We start from the raw sequence: 20,150 nt of genomic DNA, 5'->3' as shown, positions 1-20,150 counted from the left end.
GGAGCGGGCGGACTGGGAAAGGTAAATTACATTCTAGAGCGTTGTTAGCTTCAGAGGGTGTCTACTTGTAGAATAATTACATCTTTTTGATAACATGATTGGCTGAAACAATCTGTGAGGTTTATAATTTAAGGTAGACAAATGCTTTGAAAAAGCAAAACAGCATTTAACGATGGTATTACTGTTAAAGTGTCACAGAACCCCCTGCGGTGTTTACAAGAAACACATGACTATTGAGCAAATCGGAAATGCTGACGACTTACATCAACAGTTTGCTGTCCAGGTGTGCATTATTGAACACCATGTTTCGTTTTCTTGTATAGTGGTGCATTATCCAGCGGTTTCAACACCTCCACTTCTGTCTGAAAGGATAGTGCACATTTGCTAAATTTGCCTGGGTCCTTGTAGGAAATTCGTAGTATAAGGAAATGTGTCTAATCTGAGTTCATTTTAACGAGAATTGACTGTAATGTGTAGGATGATATGAAAGCTAGTGTTTATATCAATTCCAATACAGGGTAATAGATACTTTTAATGGATAATATATAATGGGCTAAATGCACTAAGCACATATTTCAATTCCGTATTTGCACATCTTAACCAAATACATTTCTCTTTGAAAAAATCATAATATTTATGTAACTTGATACATTACATTTACCTTTTAACAAAATTATAAGATCAATAAAGTTCAAGAGAACATTAAAATAACATGTAAACATCAGTTAAAAACACTCCCAAAAATTAGAAAGTAGCCTCAAATGAGGACAGTGGCACTTAACGGGTTAACATGACATTATTACAAAGCATGTGCAGGTTGAACTTAATCAGGCTTTTAACTTGTAACTCCCACAAAGTGTATTTTGGATCGTTTAAATTTTTCTTGGGCTAATAAGGTATTTTGGCAGGCCACTGCTTTGTATCAGAGAAAACAAAGCCATGAGAAAATCTGCTTCACCTGCTTAAATGAGCTTCTTATTTTTATTATGTTTGTGGTTCTTATCTTGTCAACAAATTCCCTACAGTGCACATGGCTGCACTATTAAATGCACCTCTAGAAAAGAAAGGCACAATTGGCTTCTTCATGGGGTACCGTATCATTCTTTGAATTGTTGCTAATAATTGTATTAGATTTTGAAAAAAAATAATGCCTTGTGTTTTATTGTTGCTGTTTTTTTTATCAGCAGAAACAGTCATTTACTGTATTTTCCATTTCTTCAACGACCACAGTCACCCCCATGGGTAATCACTTGCTTCAGTCTCTGAGGTCTTTTTTTAATCAAAGAGTCTCATGTGTTGCAAAGTTATATACAGTAAGTTGTCTTCAACTGACATCTCTGTCTCGGTTACTTTTCTTGTGAACTATAAACAGAGGCAAGGGGAATTCAGAGAACCCAAGTAATTCCTAACACAGTAACACCCTACTATAAAGCTGGTAACCTTAAACACGAACATTTCTTTTGAAAGTTTTCACATCTTCATTCATATCATGAGTCGTTTGAACAGTGGACTTGGGAACATAATGGTACACCTATAAAAATCATATAGTAACTGACCATAGTAAAAACATAGCAAAGTGTAATAAATCATAAGCTAGCTTATAAAGCACTAAGAAGTATGGTAAAGCATATTAAAAACATGGCAAACCATGGTATACTATGATGAATGAGTATAACCACAGGAAAAGCATAGGGAAACTGCAAAATTATAGTGCAAATTTAGCAGAATCAATGTTTATAAGTGTATATCTACCCAAAGGTTGTAGAGTGGTTAGTGGTTGATAGCCCATTGCCACACCTCCTGAATTGCACCAAGGTTATAATTATGGTGGTGATATCCTTATAGCAGATATTAAAAAGTAATAAAAAAAAACATAACAATTTGCAGTTAGTTATATAATAGTAACACTTCAAAAAAAATTTTTAACACAATTTAGGAAAAAAAATGTAAGAGCAAACTAAGCACTTTGTGCAAAAGCTTAGTAAATCAGGCCCAATTAAATCCTTATAACAGATGGTTTATTTTCTACAGCTGGTTAAATGGATGCAATTGATGTAATATGTTGTGAAGGTAACTGGTTAAACACGTGGTCCTCAACACCAGCTTGCCTTTGGCACAGTTTTACATGTACCAGAACTGCTACTAGTTTCACAAGACTGCATACTGAGTTGAACTTGCCATATAGACAGAGCTATACATTCCTGAACAGTCTCAGGACATGGGATGGCATGGGCCCTGTGGTTATGTAAGTGCACAGGGGTTTTTTTCTGATATGGTGGAATAAAACAATTTAACTGTATAAAACTAGAAAGAAAGAACTTAGTAGCAGGGATGCACAGTATAATAATATTTTGCATATATTGTATACAATCATAATACTGATCTCTGAAAATGTGTCTTTAACCTTTGCACTTTGTTTAATATAAATGTATTGAATACAGTTATTAATATAACACTAAGACTCTGCATCTCTGAAACAAAGGGTGCAAAAATAAAAACGTGTTAATAATTAATTATTGGCCGGGTTCTGCTGAGTTGTGAATTACGTTTTAATAATAATACATATTCAGTACAGAACCGCAACTGACAGTGTAGTGGTAAGTCGTCGCCTCCCTCCCAGCGTCCCCCGCTCATGTGACTGAAAAAAATGCTCTTCTGCTATTAGCAGTCTGTTCAAAGCGAGTACTAGCGGTAACTGTATACTTCCAGACAGTTGGGAGCCGCAAACAAAATTGTTGCCTAAGTTAGGAATATACATGTAGCTATTTAGAAAACATTGCATCTGACACACACTGGCACTCAACTCAGTTTACAGTGTAAATGCAGTACAGTGAGTGGGCACAACATTTGACGGATGCACTGAATCATTTATGCCTGCATTTTTTTGTTTACTGTATATTCACTTATTGCTGCATCTGCATTGATCGCCTCGGAAATAAAAGTTCCAGGAGTTTGGAAGTCGATGTTGATTTATTGCATGTCAGGTTTTATTCATCCCTGCTCTGCTTTCGCGTACCTCTCCACATGGTCTATTTTAAGGAAGAGACAGATCAACACCTGTTTTCACTGATCTGGATGCTTTGACAGTTCCTGTTCCTGATGTCACTGGCATCCTATTTTGCTCCCTTGTCCCTCCGGGTGTATTGCACTTAGGCACTGAGCTGAGCTCGAGCCATTTACTCTTAGCTTCAGTTTCTTCATTGTATTTTTTCTGTGATTCTTGACTTCTCGTTTCACTCATTAAAAGGATTCTACGGATCTGCGTGCTACTACACTTTACTATAAGGTTAATCATGGCTGAAGCAGGACGTCCCGAAGATCAGAGAGAGGACTCGGTTGGGGACGAATTCAATGAAATCATCAAAACCAGATCGGGTAAGTGAAACTTTCTATTGAAACGAAACGGGATTTGTAATGTAAAAAGTGTAAATGTATTAATTGTTCTTGTTTTTCTGGTTGTTTAAAGGCTTGCAAACCAAAGTGTCTTTGCTAGCACTTTCTGCTTTTTTTATTTTATTTTTTTTACACATTTGGTAATCTGTTGTTCAGTTTTGGTTAGGAGTTTAAAACATCCTGCTACTTCGAGTTGAATGCAATTGAAAGAGCGTGACCGTTATTGTATATATGCGACAATATGTTTTAACTTTGCATTTTTAAGTTACATTGTTGTTTATGCAGGGACGGTCATTGTGCGTTGTGACTGATGTCAGGTTAAGTTTATTTTGAGATTTGTTTTTTATTATTATTATTTTTTTTTTTACAAAAGTTGAAAAAGTTATTGTGGGGATTTATATGATTCTATGCAATGATACTTAGTAATACCATACTCTTTATTGTTATTTTGTTGTCTTTTTAGTATGTACTACTATTGCAAATTATTATTATTATTATTATTATTATTATTATTATTATTATTATTAATAATAATAATAATAATAATAATAATAATAATAATAATAATGACATATTGAAAGTTGTTTAAGGCATAGTTGTTTTTAATGACATACAGATTTGAAAGTTTGGCCAATGGCTGAGCTGGTAATTAATAAATTATCATTTGGACGTGACCTTTTTGCGTTAATGATTCAGTCAATACTTCATGGACTCGTTAGCAGAGGAGGTAGACATTATTTCTGCTGTGTTTGAAATAGGACGGGTCATTCAAGACCCTAAATAGCACAGCTGTAATGTTTCCCTCTGGTGTGAAGTTTCAGTGCCCCTTTTGGAATCCAGCCATGTGCTGTGGCTTACCATTCTTAGACTAGACAGCAAAACTTAACACAATGTACTTCAGTTATGATATGCAATATATTCTGAGCTTTGTTGTAAACTGTATAAAAATAAGCATTATGTAAAAGAAGAAGCCAATAACAAACACACTGCTACTGATGTACACTACGATATCTACAGTGAAATGAAGGTCGCCAAATTTTAGGGCAACGGTATTAAGATCTGTTAAGAACACTGAATAGACACCAGTGTCTTTACAGTTGGTACACACCTGTATTCTATGATTCTCTCAATACAGTTCCATTAGAGTTTACTGTATAACTGAAACATTGTTTTAACCTCTGCAGTATTAATGATTCTGATCACATGCTTTTTCACGTATATATTTTTCTTCATGCTTACAAACCGTCCGATGTCTGATGTAAGCCACTTTAAATTAATCTTCAGGGGATGCTTTGTTTTGGGTCACACAAAAAAAGCATTGCTATTTGAATAGGTCACAGGCCTCTATCCAAGCTGACTTGTGTTGGTTCAGATTCAGTAGAGAACAGAGGCACACAGCGAAAGGTAATACAGTCGTTAAGGTTCCGGAACAGTTTTTGATTGGGGGCGTTGTGGTAGTGCAAAAAACACGTATACAGCTTTGCTCTGTTCTAATTACAGTGCAATTATTACAAAGAGCACAACAGGTTCTGTTTTGTTGAAATATTATATCTCTTGTAAAGGCCATTAACCATTACGTTGCAAAATGTATGTTTAACTTTTCTTTTTTTTTAGTAACACATGGTAGTCAAGTTAGTTTTGTAATGGGGGCTCTACAACATTTTAACACAATGCTCCGGGGTTGTGCATTTTATGTTTGACAGTGTACTTGACTGGTATTACATAACAGCATAAGAGTACCAACTGGTTCCTTGAGATACACTGAAGTGTTAACCTACTGAAACGTATGTAAAAAAACATGAAATACAATTTGTTTCACTCACAGAAAAAAAGACAATGATATTAACATGCATTGTAAATATACAGTACCACAGTATATACAGTACAGTTAGAATTATAATGTTATGTGTTAACATCACGTGTACATCATTTTTGTGTTGTATTGCTAGTCCCTGTGGCAAAAACAACTTACCTTTTCAGACCTCAAACTAATGTTCACTGTACTGTACATGCTTCAAAATTACAGTCTGCACTGCTGTTGTGGAACTGAGGTTAAAAAAATTAAATACAAATCATAACTTATTTCCTTAATTTGGAAATGCATATTTAATACTTGGCATTATCCCAGCAGTACAAAGGAGTCTTTCATACAAAATCAAGTACGTGCAATTAGTTCTAATGGCTTGGGTCATAGTCTTAGCCATATTAATTTTTTATGTCCTGTTGCTATAACAACATTTTCCATTGGCCCTCCTGTAGTGCCAAAGTGTGCTGAAAGTCACAAGGTATTTTTGCTGGAGAATCATTTTACAGATTTTACAGTTCCAAAGAAAACATTAAACACATGTGTGTGAGGAGAAAGTAGCCCTACAGATGGTGGAATGCCTGCTCTTTTTATTGAGGTATATCCCAGACCATGGTGGGAGTGCTTTGCCTTTTGACAAGGAGAATCCTTAATAAAATAATCAGACGTTTATGGGATTAAAATATGCAATTCTTAGAAATAATGCTGTAATACAGTACTAATACTATCAACAAATGACCTATGCAGGGTTATCACACTGTAGAATTTTAGATGTATTCTGTTTTATAGTATATTTAAAATAACAGTGCTGTATATTTGTCAACCTCAGGGCTTGAGGATCCTCATTTTCACAAGAGTTATTCATAAGATATGAATAAGCTAAATTATTTTTATTCAAGCACTGTAGCTTTGATTATAACCAGCTGCCTGCATTGAATAGGTACAGTGGTTGGCTTCCTCACAATAGTATAAATGACACTTTATCAGAGAATATTTTATTGTATGTAATGCTTTTGGCAGCTATATTTTCACCCAAAAATGTAAGGTTAGGAAGCAGACAGTCAGTCCATTAAAGTATTAATGTTTGGTTTGGTTTCTTTACAAAATAATACAGTGAACCTTTTTTTCCCCCGATGAGGTAGTTGCGTTGAATGTTCCCAAAGCAGCCATGTGTCCTATAGCCAGCTGGTGGTATAAGGAAGGGGGTCAGTGAATGAAGTGTGTGTTGGTGAAAGTGCATCCCTGTGGGTTTGGCACCATTGCAGTGAAATATCTGCCTGAAGGTTGTCAGACGACCTCATAACACCTGAGTATATAATAAGCACATGGCTCTTGCAATGTTACATGTAGTCGGGTGAAGGGGCCTAAAGCAACATGAAACAAATTGTAAACCGGAACCCTTTTTTTTATCAGCCACTAGGGATAAAAATAATTAGTGACTTCAAAGAACAGTACAGTCAGCACCCGTTTGTCCACCTCTTATTAATCCGTCATCTCATTTGGCCTCGGTCAGCAGTGTAACAGATTGATTCTATTATAAAATACTACATATAACCGTCACACGTGTTTTCCAACACTGTATTTTTCAGTTACACAAGCATTATGTTGCTCATTATTTACTCTCATTAATCTTTCCCAAGACATGCGCATGGGCTAAGAACAACCAGGAAGCGACAGGAACGCACACGTCAGTAATGACTGAACTGTGTAGGTAGCCGACTATTCGAAATATTTTTTTATTTGTTAACTAACTGAACAAAGTTCAAAGTTAAAGTACTGTATCATTGCACTTGATAAAGTGAAGCAAGTGCTAGCCAACAGTACTGCTCCTGTCATAAGTAAGTGCACTTGCACTTTATATTGTAAGTATAATAGTCTTTTTTAATGTTTTATTCATTACTGTTGGTTTCAGTGTTGTAAGCTGTAGGCTTGAAGTTTTTGTTTGAATGTATTTTTCACTGCCTAAAATACCATTTAATGCAGCACAGTATAGAACGGTGAATGTTCTTTTCCAGTACTGTAACTTCAATTGCAATATAAACTGTATGAATGTTGTTTGGAAATTCATTTTTTATACAAAACTTATGTGCATTTATGGACTTTTTCTGGTATAATGGTGTTATATACATATTTGTTGTGCATATGAAATCAAACCACTCTAATGGAATTCTCACACCCAAAGGTTTTCATGCAGGTAGGTATATAAAGGATATAAATGAGAAATCAAGGTGTTCTAGTACATTTTTTTTTTTCTGGTTCCGCATCATAATCTAGTGGTTTTATAAAACTGTCACTCATGTATCAGTCGTGGGAACCTGTGACAGTACAGTAACTGGCAAATCCTGATCTCCAGCCAAATTGAACATATTTGGTATCCAGACAGTTGTCAGCTAGCATTTTTGTTACCTTATTTTTGTTACATTGACACGGTATTTTTGTAGTTTGTTATGCTTTACCATAGTTTATCTGTGATTTATAATATATAGACTTTTAATACACTTTGGATAAGATTTACAAAACATTTTACTCATTTTTATACTAAAACAACTTAAAAGTACTTACAGTCACCTATATTTAACAAACAGTGTGTTAAAACTAATGGATCTGTTTTGTAAAATATAGCTAACTGGGAAAAATACAGAAAGATCACCCAGATGGAAAAAAAATACACATTTGGCAGGCTGTTTATAGTTTTATTTGTGATGGAACAGAAAGCAGAAAAATATGTTAGAAGTGGTAGGTGTGTCTAAAGCAATTAACATAAAAATGGAATTACCAGTATCCAACAGAAAAGAAAAACTTTGATAAGCAGCCTTAATGACTCAGAGAGGCAGCAGTCTCCTAAATCTCCAGTGTAACCAGCATTTCAGCACCAGCATGGCCTCATTGTCCATATCTTTCTTTTCTTTTGTCTATATAACAAAATAATAGATGTGTACCTTATACTGCCATTTGAGAGAAGCAGGTTTCTAAAGAACAAATCACACTAAAAATGCAGTGTGCCAGATGTTTTTATTTAATGGATTCAGCATTATAATAAGTGGAAAACAAGACATGGCAAGAAGAGAACAAAAATGCTAATAATTTGTGCTTCACAGCTTGGGTAATTCAGTTGGTATCACGTTGGTCATGGCTTTTTGTTGACATTCAAGTATTTTCAGCTGTCTCTTGAATTAAAGCTTGAACCATTACAGATGAAATAAAATAAACCCATCCATCCACCTGCTGTACATGTAGCCTTAACTAATGTAGAGCAATCTGTCTGTGCAAAAGTTTTAGGCAGGTGTGAAAAAATGCTGTAAAGTAAGAATGCTTTCAAAATAGACATGTTAATAGTTTATATTTATCAATTAACAAAATGCAAAGTGAGTGAACAGAAGAAAAATCTACATCAAATCAATATTTGGTGTGACCACCCTTTGCCTTCAAAACAGCATCAATTCTTCTAGGTACACTTGCACACAGTTTTTGAAGGAACTCGGCAGGTAGGTTGGCCCAAACATCTTGGAGAACTAACCACAGTTCTTCTGTGGATTTAGGCAGCCTCAGTTGCTTCTCTCTCTTCATGTAATCCCAGACAGACTCGATGATGTTGAGATCAGGGCTCTGTGGGGGCCATACCATCACTTCCAGGACTCCTTCTTGTTCTTTACGCTGAAGATAGTTCTTAATGACTTTCGCTGTATGTTTGGGGTCGTTGTCATGCTGCAGAATAAATTTGGGGCCAATCAGATGCCTCCCTGATGGTATTGCATGATGGATAAGTATCTGCCTGTACTTCTCAGCATTGAGGAGACCATTAATTCTGACCAAATCCCCAACTCCATTTGCAGAAATGCAGCCCCAAACTTGCAAGGAACCTCCACCATGCTTCACTGTTGCCTGCAGACACTCATTCGTGTACCGCTCTCCAGCCCGATTGCGAAGGGAAGTAAGCATGATATGTCTTTCATCTGCTGCAGTAAATTTCCTTGGCCGACCACTGCGTCTACGGTCCTCAATGTTGCCCGTTTCTTTGTGCTTCTTCAAAAGAGCTTGGACAGCACATCTGGAAACCCCTGTCTGCCTTGAAATTTCTGACTGGGAGAGACCTTGCTGATGCAGTATAACTACCTTGTGTCTTGTTGCTGTGCTCAGTCTTGCCATGGTGTATGACTTTTGACAGTAAACTGTCTTCAGCAACCTCACCTTGTTAGCTGAGTTTGGCTGTTCCTCACCCAGTATTATTCCTCCTACACAGCTGTTTCTGTTTCAGTTAATGGTTGTGTTTCAACCTACATATTGAATTGATGATCATTAGCACCTGTTTGGTATAATTGTTTAATCATACACCTGACTATATGCCTACAAAATCCCTGACTTTGTGCAAGTGTACCTAGAAGAATTGATGCTGTTTTGAAGGCAAAGGGTGGTCACACCAAATATGGATTTGATTTAGATTTTTCTTCTGTTCACTCACTTTGCATTTAGTTAATTGATAAATATAATCTATTAACATGTCTATTTTTGAAAGCATTCTTACTTTACAGCATTTTTTCACACCTGCCTAAAACTTTTGCACAGTACTGTTTATATAATTTTTTCTTCCATTCAAAATGCGCTTACAAGTTATCAAACTTGTTTGCATGCTGCATATAGGCAGCAGTGGGATTATTTTGAGATACGCACATGCCTCAGTGGTTTGTTGCATTTTTTCCCATGCGATGACATACACTATTAGTAATGTATTTTTAATTTGTGAACTTTCAGTATTATAAATGTACTTTTAAAACATCAAAACACATGTCAAAATAATGCAACATTCAGCATGACACCGAATATGTGTCATGCTGAATGTTGCATTATATATTATAGACTACCATTATAGATGTGTCGTGCATTAGAGAAGATTAAATAAATTACTTCTGGATTGGATACTCTGCGCAGTGAAGTACAGTACATTATTTCGTTTTTGAGGTAGCTGATGATGGCATAGAATAGTAAAACAATATAACGACCTCGTCTTTCACCATGGATATTAAGATACTAAGTTAAACTAAGTTATTGCTTTTCTTATGTTAACATCTGTTAACGTCTGTGTGTATATGTTTCATATTGCAATTTTGTTATTATATTTTTCTGTGTTTGGGAAGACTTCAATATTATCGATATCAAAATACGTGCACGATATCGAATACAATTATCATATCATTGCCCACCCCTATTTTTTATGCATTTACAATAACAGTTCCTCTGTCTGCATGCCCTGATAATCAGAAAAGCAGGAACTAAAGTTAACGATTAGTTAGCTGCACATTAACTTCAAGCTAAAGCCAGCTGGCAAGGGCTGAAACTGTATGTAAGATTGGATGCAAAGGGACATGATATATCTTTATCCATAATAATTTGAGCTTTTATTTGCATCATATGGTTGTTTCAGAACGCAATACAAAAACTACCATTTGAATAAACATGATGTGTTTTGTAAATATTATTTTTAGGGGAATATTCCAAAAAATGCAGTGACATTGTAATGCCCAAATGATATATTTCCTTAGTGATCTGTAGGCTCCAATCATGATCAACATGCTCGTTGGGTTATTAAATGGCATACCCCTCCCATAAATACCATTTATTACGTTCTGTGTGGTGGGGGGTTGTTCTAACTATTGAAACGCTGTATCAAGTATGATGTTGATGTAATGTTAACTACTAAAAGGTTTCTTTAACGATTTTTATGAGAATGCTGGTTTTAATTACTGCATCTAAAGTAAATCTAAAGGGCAGCAGTGTGGAGTAGTGGTTAGGGCTCTGGACTCTTGACCGGAGGGTTGTGGGTTCAATCCCCAGTGGGGGACACTGCTGCTGTACCCTTGAGCAAGGTACTTTACCTAGATTGCTCCAGTAAAAACCCAACTGTATAAATAGGTAATTGTATGTAAAAATAATGTGATATCTGTATAATGTGAAATAATGTATAATGTGATATCTTGTAACAATTGTAAGTCGCCCTGGATAAGGGCGTCTGCTAAGAAATAAATAATAATAATAATAAATACAGTATGTAGTCCATGCTGGTAGCAGCAAAATACACCAAGGTAGTCCCCACCTTTACAGACAGAGCACACAGCAATGTGTTTGAAAGCAGCTCTGGGGGGATGCATTTCCCTGAAAGAACTGTTCAAGCTAAATTCAGTGTAGACAGGGATGATTAAGTGAATTCAAGTTGAGCCATGGTTTATATAATTTTCCTTGGCCAGTAGGTCAGTATTATTGTACTCATTCAGCTTGAACAAAGAAGTATAGGGGTCGAAAGAGACCACCCATATTCAGCGCCTTGACAACCGCAGTAAATTTAAACAGGATAACTGCATGACTGTGTGTTCATTGATTAACTGCTGGCTATTATTATCAGGTCAAATACTTTGGTTTCTGCACAAAATGTGACAATGATTTCAATGATTCTTAACTCGCTTTCTTAAATTGACTTGTCTTTCTCCACTGAACTCAATTAGTGGAAGCTTGCATCCCTGATGCAGTATCCATGATGCAGGGTCTTACTAAATTAGAGCCGGAATATATGAACCAAGCAAAAATGAGGTAATCAGACAAGCGGCACAGCTAATAAGTTGCTGATTAATTTTTACTTTGATTAGGTGCAGTCTGTAGGGTATAACTGGTGATCAGTGGCATATCAAATTCTACAAACTTTTAACAAACTTATAGATCTAGACTGTTAAAGCAATCTGTTCATTTAAGAGTGGTTTGTGTTGCTAGGGAAATCGTCCCCAGATTCACTAAGAGAGAACAATGCTGTAGGTAGAGAAGCTGGCGAAATGCGTTAACAAGGTGAATATTATAAAGGAGATGAGCACTTGAGAGTCCTGGGAGATTAGAACCGATTTAAAATGATATACAGTATTTCATGGTAATTCAAGGTTAGTTTCTTGATACATTGCTTAAAGTGTTACAGAACCCCCAAGAAACATTTTACCTTTGCTGTATCCCATGTTGCCTATATCGCAGATTTTCTTTTTCCACATATTCCCGATTGTTTTGATATTTGTATTCACAAATCATGGATAAATCAATAAGGGAATTATTTTCTTTCAGCTTTCTTGGGAACGTTCGTCAGTAGAAAGTATTTTTTCTTCTAAACACTGCAGTGTATCCAGTTCATGCTCCCTCCTGCAATAATCCTAGTGCTGTTATTGAAATGAGTGGTGTATTGTGGATACAGAAAATCTGAATTGTTGCATTAGTTTTTCTCCTGAAAGATTAGTTTTTCTCCTTTCTAAATTTTGAAAAATGTATTGCCCTGTTGATTTATGAGCCATGTGATTAAAAACGTCAAGAGTCGGCAATTTGTTTAAAAATAAAACAATGCGATACGGACAACACGGGACACAGCCAAGGTAAGGTAATGCATTTCTTGCAAACGTTGCAGAGTGTTCTGTAACACTTTAATGTCATATAAAAATACATTCCTGTTGATATTTTAACTAGGAAAAAACTGGTGCAGACTTATGTGACAGGGCTAAGGCCTTACATGTAAATAGTTTGATTGTGTGTGTTTACATTATAAATGGGGCCATTCCCAAATTGGTTAATTGATTGTCAATTTGGGGATGGTCATCTGTATAAAAGAGCCAGATCCTTTGTTGTTTGGTTAGTTTAGGGAAAGGACTGGGAGCAGCAGGTTGTGCTAACACCCTCATGCTAACCAACAGATGCCGTGTGGGGACAGGTCACCCAGGGTAAAATGCATTAAATATGCCCTGGCAGTTTCCGCTTGGAACAGTGGTGTCATATTTCTTCTACTTTCTGACAAGCTCCAAGTATCCCTGGGGAGGCAACCACCCCCTCCTTCCACAAAAGCATTCAGAAGACTACCATGCTATAATTGTAATCATATTAAATCCATACACCCTTTTTGTAAAAAGAGAAATCCATGCTGCAAAACATAAAAGCTTGCTTAAAGAATTTAAAGAGCAAGGACATTACATTTTGTTCCAGCTTTATAACTGTAACCTTACCTTTTGTTTGTTGTTTGATAAAATTGTTTGATAAAATTATTCCGCATGGTGCAGTGTCTCAATAATGTTTTATTTATTCTTTCAGTTTGATATTTATAAACATTCAATCAATCAATCAATCTATATTTTATATAGCACCTTTCATAGTGGACCACTTTACCCTTTTTCCATTAAAAAATAAAACCTACTACAAAAATAATAATAAATACATTTCCCAGTGCTGCTGGGCAATGTCCCGCCTTCCTGATTTGCATCTATAAACCCGCCCCAACTACTGAGTGACAGCACATTCCTACATTTCTGTTGGAGACTCCGCTTGCGAGATTTAAAATGAGATTACAATCAGGATGGAGGCTTGTTAGCGGGATTTAAAGATGTATTACAGTTAAGATACAGAGGATGTAATACAGAATTGTGGCGAAATGTACAAAAATGCCTCCACACAAAAACCCAGAAGAATGTGCCCGTGACTATAAGGATTTAGTTGTGGAAGCCAGCAAAGGAAAGAAGGTACAAGTGTCTAAGTACTGTCGAGTTACTACTATACATATTTTGACAGAAAAAAAACAAAAAACGCTCAAGCATTTTGGAAAGTAACCAAAAACACTAATTTCATACAGTATATCAAAAGTGAAAGCCCCGAAAAAAAACGATTTACATAAAACTCGAAAATAGCTAAAAATAAGCACCGAAAAATACAATTAATAAAACCTGAAAAACAGAAGCCCTAATTATAAGTGATTATAAATAGGGCTACGATTTTATCATAGATGTCACGGTGGTCATGGAAATCTTGAAAATGATGAATTTGAACAAAAGTGAAATCTTGGAAATGGATGTAAAAACACATTTGGCTAGGCCCTGCTTTTATTTCCTTTAAAATGCAGTATCTCATGCACTGAAAATACAAATCTGTAAATTGTTTGGTTGAGTATGCACGCAGGATTTACGTGTAGCTATGTAGCACAGCGAATGAGATTTGTATTTTGTAGCTGAGCGAGCGTGTAAATGAACACAGATCATATGTTACTGTAAACTCTTGGTTGTGATCTTCACATACACACAGCGCTTGTTATTTTTTTTTAAACAAAAACGTGAGCTGCATCTTCAAAAAATATTAATTAATACTTTTACTATTTTATTTCTTGAAACTTTTTTCAGTCTGTTGAAAATAAAACTCCCTTTCTCTAAAATTTAACATTGCTAAACAAAATACTTCAGACTGCCGTTGAAAATCTTTTTTTTATTTCTTGCAAACTAGATAAAACAAGAGGTTCTTTATAGCTTCCCCACATTGTCTAGATGAAGACATTTCTGAGTCAACATAAACTCCTAGGTCTTTTTCATAGATTCCTTCTTCAATTTCAGTAACTCCCATATGATATTTATAAAGCACATTTTTACTGCCTGTGTGCAGTACCTTACACTTTTCTCTATTAAATGTCATTTGCCATGTGTCTGCCCAGTTCTGAATAGGGATGTCACGGTATAACGGTTTTACGGTAAACCGTGGTATAAACTGCAACGTTTTGAAACTGCAACCGTTTTTCTATACCATGATTACCGAGTTCATGCAGCTTAAGGTGATATGGGCACGTTTTTTTATTCATCGTTTGTCCATCGGTGAGCCACTGTGTTCATTAGAACTAACTAATGAACACAGAAACCTCAAGTTCTTAAAACTGCCATGCATGAGATTATCCGAGTAGGCTATTAAATAAGTGACATCATATTTAATATAAACCGTCCTACTAAACAACGATCGGTAGCAAACGTGATGTCAGTAAATGAAACACAAATACTGGAAAATATCAGCAAGAACAAGGCACTGTAACTTTTCATCACTGCCTTCCTATTAATTTACCAAACCAAAGAAGTAACAGCAGCTATTATCTATCGTATCGGTCAAGAGAAACGCAGTAAGCACACACCAATGTAGCATCTTAACTAAGTCTAAGATGCTACAGGCATTTGTATTATTTTTATTTTAAAAGGTATTGTAAAGATGTTGCCGTCTCCTCGAGTTGACAGTGTTGTAGGGATTTTGGTTTTATGTATTCAAAAATTAATACAATTTTATTCCCATTTAAAAAAAAAAAAAAAAAAAAGTCCCCTAGATGCTGCTTAACTTTGCAACGGTGTCATACCCACCTTAACTTTTCTTCTTTCCTTTGTGTTCGTTGCTGTTAACACGCAGTCCGTCTTCTCATCATTAAGTTTTGCACTGCTTAGAGATCAGTGGGCGGGACCTGCATGTCTTAAAACGCACACGATTGGCTATTGCTAGGTAACACTTTGCTTCTCTTAACTAATAGGATGCCGTCCAAACTGATAAAGATGAAGAGGGTATTCAGTTGCAGTGGTCACATCCTTCCCCGCTATCGTTCCAGACTGAGCCCAGAACATGTTAATATTTTGGTATTTCTCCACAGTAATTTGAAATAAAAAAGCAGCATTATTTTGCTGAGCCTGTGTGAGCTGGAGTGAACACTACTTCCAGTTAGGTAGTGCCTGACAGAACTGTAGTACCAGTGTGTTGTATTTGTTTTAAAACTTTAAATTAAAGTTATTTTTCTTGTTAAAAAATTACTTGACTTGAGTGTATTTCTTTACTCCAGGGATCTCACTGACTCCAGCAAATACACTTTCATTGTGATAGTGCAAACATATTGACAATTCCCTTAACATTCCTGTTGCCTCCAGTTTACCATAAATAGCCTTATGTCTATTTTATCATAATTTTATTAAATTATAGTTAGTTGCTAGACAGCATGCATTTAGATAATGCATAAGTATGTCCTTTTTTAGAATACACATACATTGTTATTGGTTTTGTATTAAACTGGGGGCTGAAAGTTGATATTTCTTCTGTTTTATTTAATTTTTTTTAATGCAAGGAAAATGAAATCAATGCCATGATTTTGTTAACTCATAAAAACCCAGTAAACTTTAAACAATAAAACAAAAATTATAGGGTGCCAAATCTATGAAAACTTGAGAGATTAAATGGAAAATATAACCAATATTAAAAACAAATACATTGCAGTACTTTATTGACATCCCTTCTATGTGATTTCATAATCTTCTTTTTTTTTTAGCCACCATGAAGAAAGCTCACACTGTAAATTTTACATGGCAGTTTTATAATGTTTTTTATTCCTTTCTGAACTCAAATACAGCAGATGTGTAGGGAAATAGTTTCCCTTAAAAAGGCCAGCGTTACTTTCCACTGCCCATAATCTGGGATCGAAAAGCTTGGACTACAATGCCAGTAAAACAAAGATTCAGCACACACTCTTCTGAAAAAATAAATTAGGACCTGGGCAAACATTAAAAAGGATTTGAGGGCTAGACTGACTTTTCAGTATTTGCCAGTTTTGGCCTCAACCCTGTTCTGAAGGGGTTTAAAATGCAAAATCATAATTTTCCTTTATGCTTAATCCAGGCTAATGGTTTGTCTGACCAAAGACAAATTCAAATCAGCTGCTAGCTGCCCTCAATACATTAAAAAAGCAATTGAATGCACTACCCTGTCTTTTACTCTTTTTTACATTGCTTGCAGGCAACTCAGTGGCGGTGGGTAGTAAACAGTGTTATCCGAGCCACTCTGATTCTGCACCATAAAACCGAACACACAGACCAGTGACCCGTGATCATCCACTAGCCACAGCTGTCTGATTAGTGGCAGAGGAACTACTATATCTCTTCTCATGTTAACACTGTCATCAATCTTTGAGAGACCACTGCTTTTATTTGTTTATTTATTTGTTTATTTAGCAAACGCCTTTATCCAAGGCGACTTACAGAGACTAGGGTGTGTGAACTATGCATCAGCTGCAGAGTCACTTACAATTACGTCTCACCCGAAAGACGGAGCACAAGGAGGTTAAGTGACTTGCTCAGGGTCACACAGTGAGTCAGTGGCTGAGGTGGGATTTGAACCGGGGACCTCCTGGTTACAAGCCCTTTTCTTTTAAAAGAGATTTGTTGATTTGGATACCTTTGTGTTTATATAAATGTCTGCATGTACTGTATGTCTTTATTACAGATTCACTTGTATTCTCCTCTAACCAGTGGTGTAGTGGGTAAAAGTGTTTGGTGGCATTGAACAGATACATTGTTATTGACCCTCAGCCAACCAGAGCCCCCCATACAGTTCTTTCCCCTCTCAGGTGCTGTTCACAAGTGAACAGTCATAGACCCGATGGTGCGCTTCAATGAACAGTTCTGTGAGCGTCCTTTCTCAGGCTAGGAAGAAGGCTACTAGCACCGCCCTGCAGGTCCAGTGTGCCTAACAAAAAAACATTAAGAGAACATAAACAACCAATCACAGAACACTCACACACACAAATGGAACACTCAGTCCAGTGGCCACGCCCCCTGCTCACGCTACAGTTCTGACTGAGAGCTCTCAGCTGTCAGTCTCGCACGTATCGCAAATATCTTGTCTTTACCCAGGATTTGCATATCACAGGAGAGTAGACATGAGTTAACTGTATCCCTTATGAGAAGTGGGTAAACACTATATTGCCCAAATTAAAAGTGGGTAAACACTGTTTACCTACATATACCCTCGACTACACCACTGCCTCTAACCCTCAGCTGTCTTTAAAATGTGTGAGTGTTATTTTCCCGAGCTGGCATTGTAATCGGATATCAAACTACATGTAACAGAACACAGCTCAGTGCTCTAGTCAATAGCCACCTGTTGTTTTAAAGCACATGTGTTCGGAAGCATGGCCATTCTGTGAATTAAATGGGTATTTTTACAATGTGTCTCTGTGACACGATGGCTCGTGTAGTGACGTCAGACCAGGAATGAATGGACAGAGTCTGTTTAGTACAGTTGCGCCGGTTTATTGTAAATTAACAAATAAAAAGGTGTAACAAAACAGCAACACAGAACAAACTAAATGGCACAGTGGCCAAAACAAATATACAAACAAAAAACTAACAAACAACAAGTACCGTGCTGGTGTTTCCAACACGAGTAGCAATTGGTTTCTTTTATAATTTATTTCTCCTGTCTCTCCCATACCACCTCACTGTACACCCAACCCTGTGTGCGTGAAATATTCATTCTTTTATGCAGTTGTACTGAGACTCGATTGTTAATCAATCATTCACTTGACTCTCGGCACAGTCTGCACATGGACTTATTGTGCACTTCCCGTGCCCCCATACAAATACCCACTTTAATCTGCACGTGAAGTGGCTGTGCATTTCCATGTGCCTATATATAAATTTACATTTTACATCACCTGTCCTACATAACCCACTCTCCGTGCACCACTACAATAATACATATAACAGACAACATATAACACAAAATACACACAGGGGAGGGGCACCCTGCCACAGTCTCGCACAAAACTTGTTTTTATAAAACTTAGTCGAATACCTCAACAAATTATGTTAAAATAAATACCGTAATTAGTTTGATTCCAGGACAACACCATTTGTTCTTAAGGATGAGCAAGATTGTGCTGAAAGATAACACAGGTTGTCCTGTGAGGCTGTTGTAATTTCTAGTTTGCTACAACTGTGTTGGTGTTTCTCATCAATTGGCCAGCTTGTCAGGAGTTGATCTCTTTATGATAGCAACATGTGGATTACATAGTTCTCCTTCAGTTTACATCCAGATTACATCATGTTTCAATAGGTTGTGGCTAGTCCCAGACCAACAGTGTTTGTTCAAAATAAGTCACACTCCATACTACTAGATAGTGCAAAGACGAGGTGTAGTAAGTATTGAAGGAAAGATCGACGTACGATAGCACTCTTGCACTGTGAAAAAAGTCAGAATAGTCAGAAATGGCCCAAAGCAGTCCTGCAAAGTTCAAGGGATCTTAGTGAATGCAGTTTAGACAGCAGTAATTGGAAACATGCCATACAGTCTTATTTATTTGCAACGCCCCGCCAAATTTTGGAAGTAACCAGCCAAAAAGTAGCCAAATTGTGTTTTTTAAACTAGCCAAAAACGGCCAAAAACCTGTACTTACATTTAAGACTTAAATATATATTACAAAAGCATACATACATGCTACATATTTATTAAAATAAAAATAAAAAGAAGTAGGCAGGTTCACCATTTTCTTCAGCCGGATTTGCTGAATGCAAGTGTGGGCATTTGTGTGATTTGTCATTTTATTGGATGCTGAGCTTCAGAACCAAATCACGCCCCAGGGGGAGGGCGTGGTAGAGTATGCAGGGCATTGTGCCGATCGAAGTCCTGCACTGATGACAACCTCATAATCAAAAGGAATAGAAAAAAAAAAAAAAACACATGCACAGTAACAATATTTACCTGCGAGATGTTTTAAAAACAAGCCAAATTTGGCTGGAAAACTGCCAATCTGGCAACCCTGGTCCCAGCACATAAGTTTCAATTCTACGAGCTACTGTGTATATGCATCATGTGTATATGTTTCTTGATCAGTGGGTGGAAATAGAGAGAAAATAAAATAAAGCTTTTTGTTTGTGAAGATTGCCTGCCTTGGAAGGAATGCTGTATTTTTTTCAAATGGCAATTAGTGGTTATCAAGCACTAGGAGCGTCAATTTATGCCAAATGTAAATTTGAAACGGCATGAAACAAGGATTTGTAAAGGCTTCAATGTACAATGTAGACTGGTCTGGATAGGATCTCCACATGCAATACTGAAGTAACTTAATACAGATTCGCTGTTGGAATAATTTGAGCACCATGGGTGCTGTAGGTGGTACAGTTTCAAAAAAGGTACAATGTTTCTGTGTATGCTGGATATTTCCTTGATTCCATCTGTCTGTAATTTAATATTATGTAACTGGCAGAAGTGATTTTTAAAGTTTGGGTTGTCTTTTCATCATCATCTACTTGCTGCAGGGAGAGGCAGAGCTGAAGTGACAGAAGTCTTTCTCCTCTAACAGCTGCTACCCTGTAGATAAAATGTTTATGAT

The 20,150-nt window shown here is 36.5% G+C and overlaps 1 protein-coding gene across 1 annotated transcript in view; it reads left to right on the top strand.

The window, feature by feature from the left end:
- The first annotated feature begins 3,145 nt into the window (after nucleotides 1-3,145).
- LOC117407249 (dystrophin-like) overlaps nucleotides 3,146-20,150 on the top strand; it is an 809,654-nt gene continuing 792,649 nt past the window's right edge. Inside the window, exon 1 of the mRNA XM_059028873.1 lies at nucleotides 3,146-3,375. Within this exon, the coding sequence (XP_058884856.1) occupies nucleotides 3,294-3,375 (82 nt within the window). The 5' untranslated portion in view covers nucleotides 3,146-3,293. The remainder of the gene's footprint in view (nucleotides 3,376-20,150) is intronic.

Source organism: Acipenser ruthenus, chromosome 8 (assembly GCF_902713425.1).
Source record: "Acipenser ruthenus chromosome 8, fAciRut3.2 maternal haplotype, whole genome shotgun sequence".
NCBI classification, from domain to species: Eukaryota; Metazoa; Chordata; class Actinopteri; order Acipenseriformes; family Acipenseridae; genus Acipenser; species Acipenser ruthenus.
The sequence above is the reverse complement of the archived record's forward strand: the minus strand, read 5'-3'. Positions and strand labels throughout refer to the sequence as shown.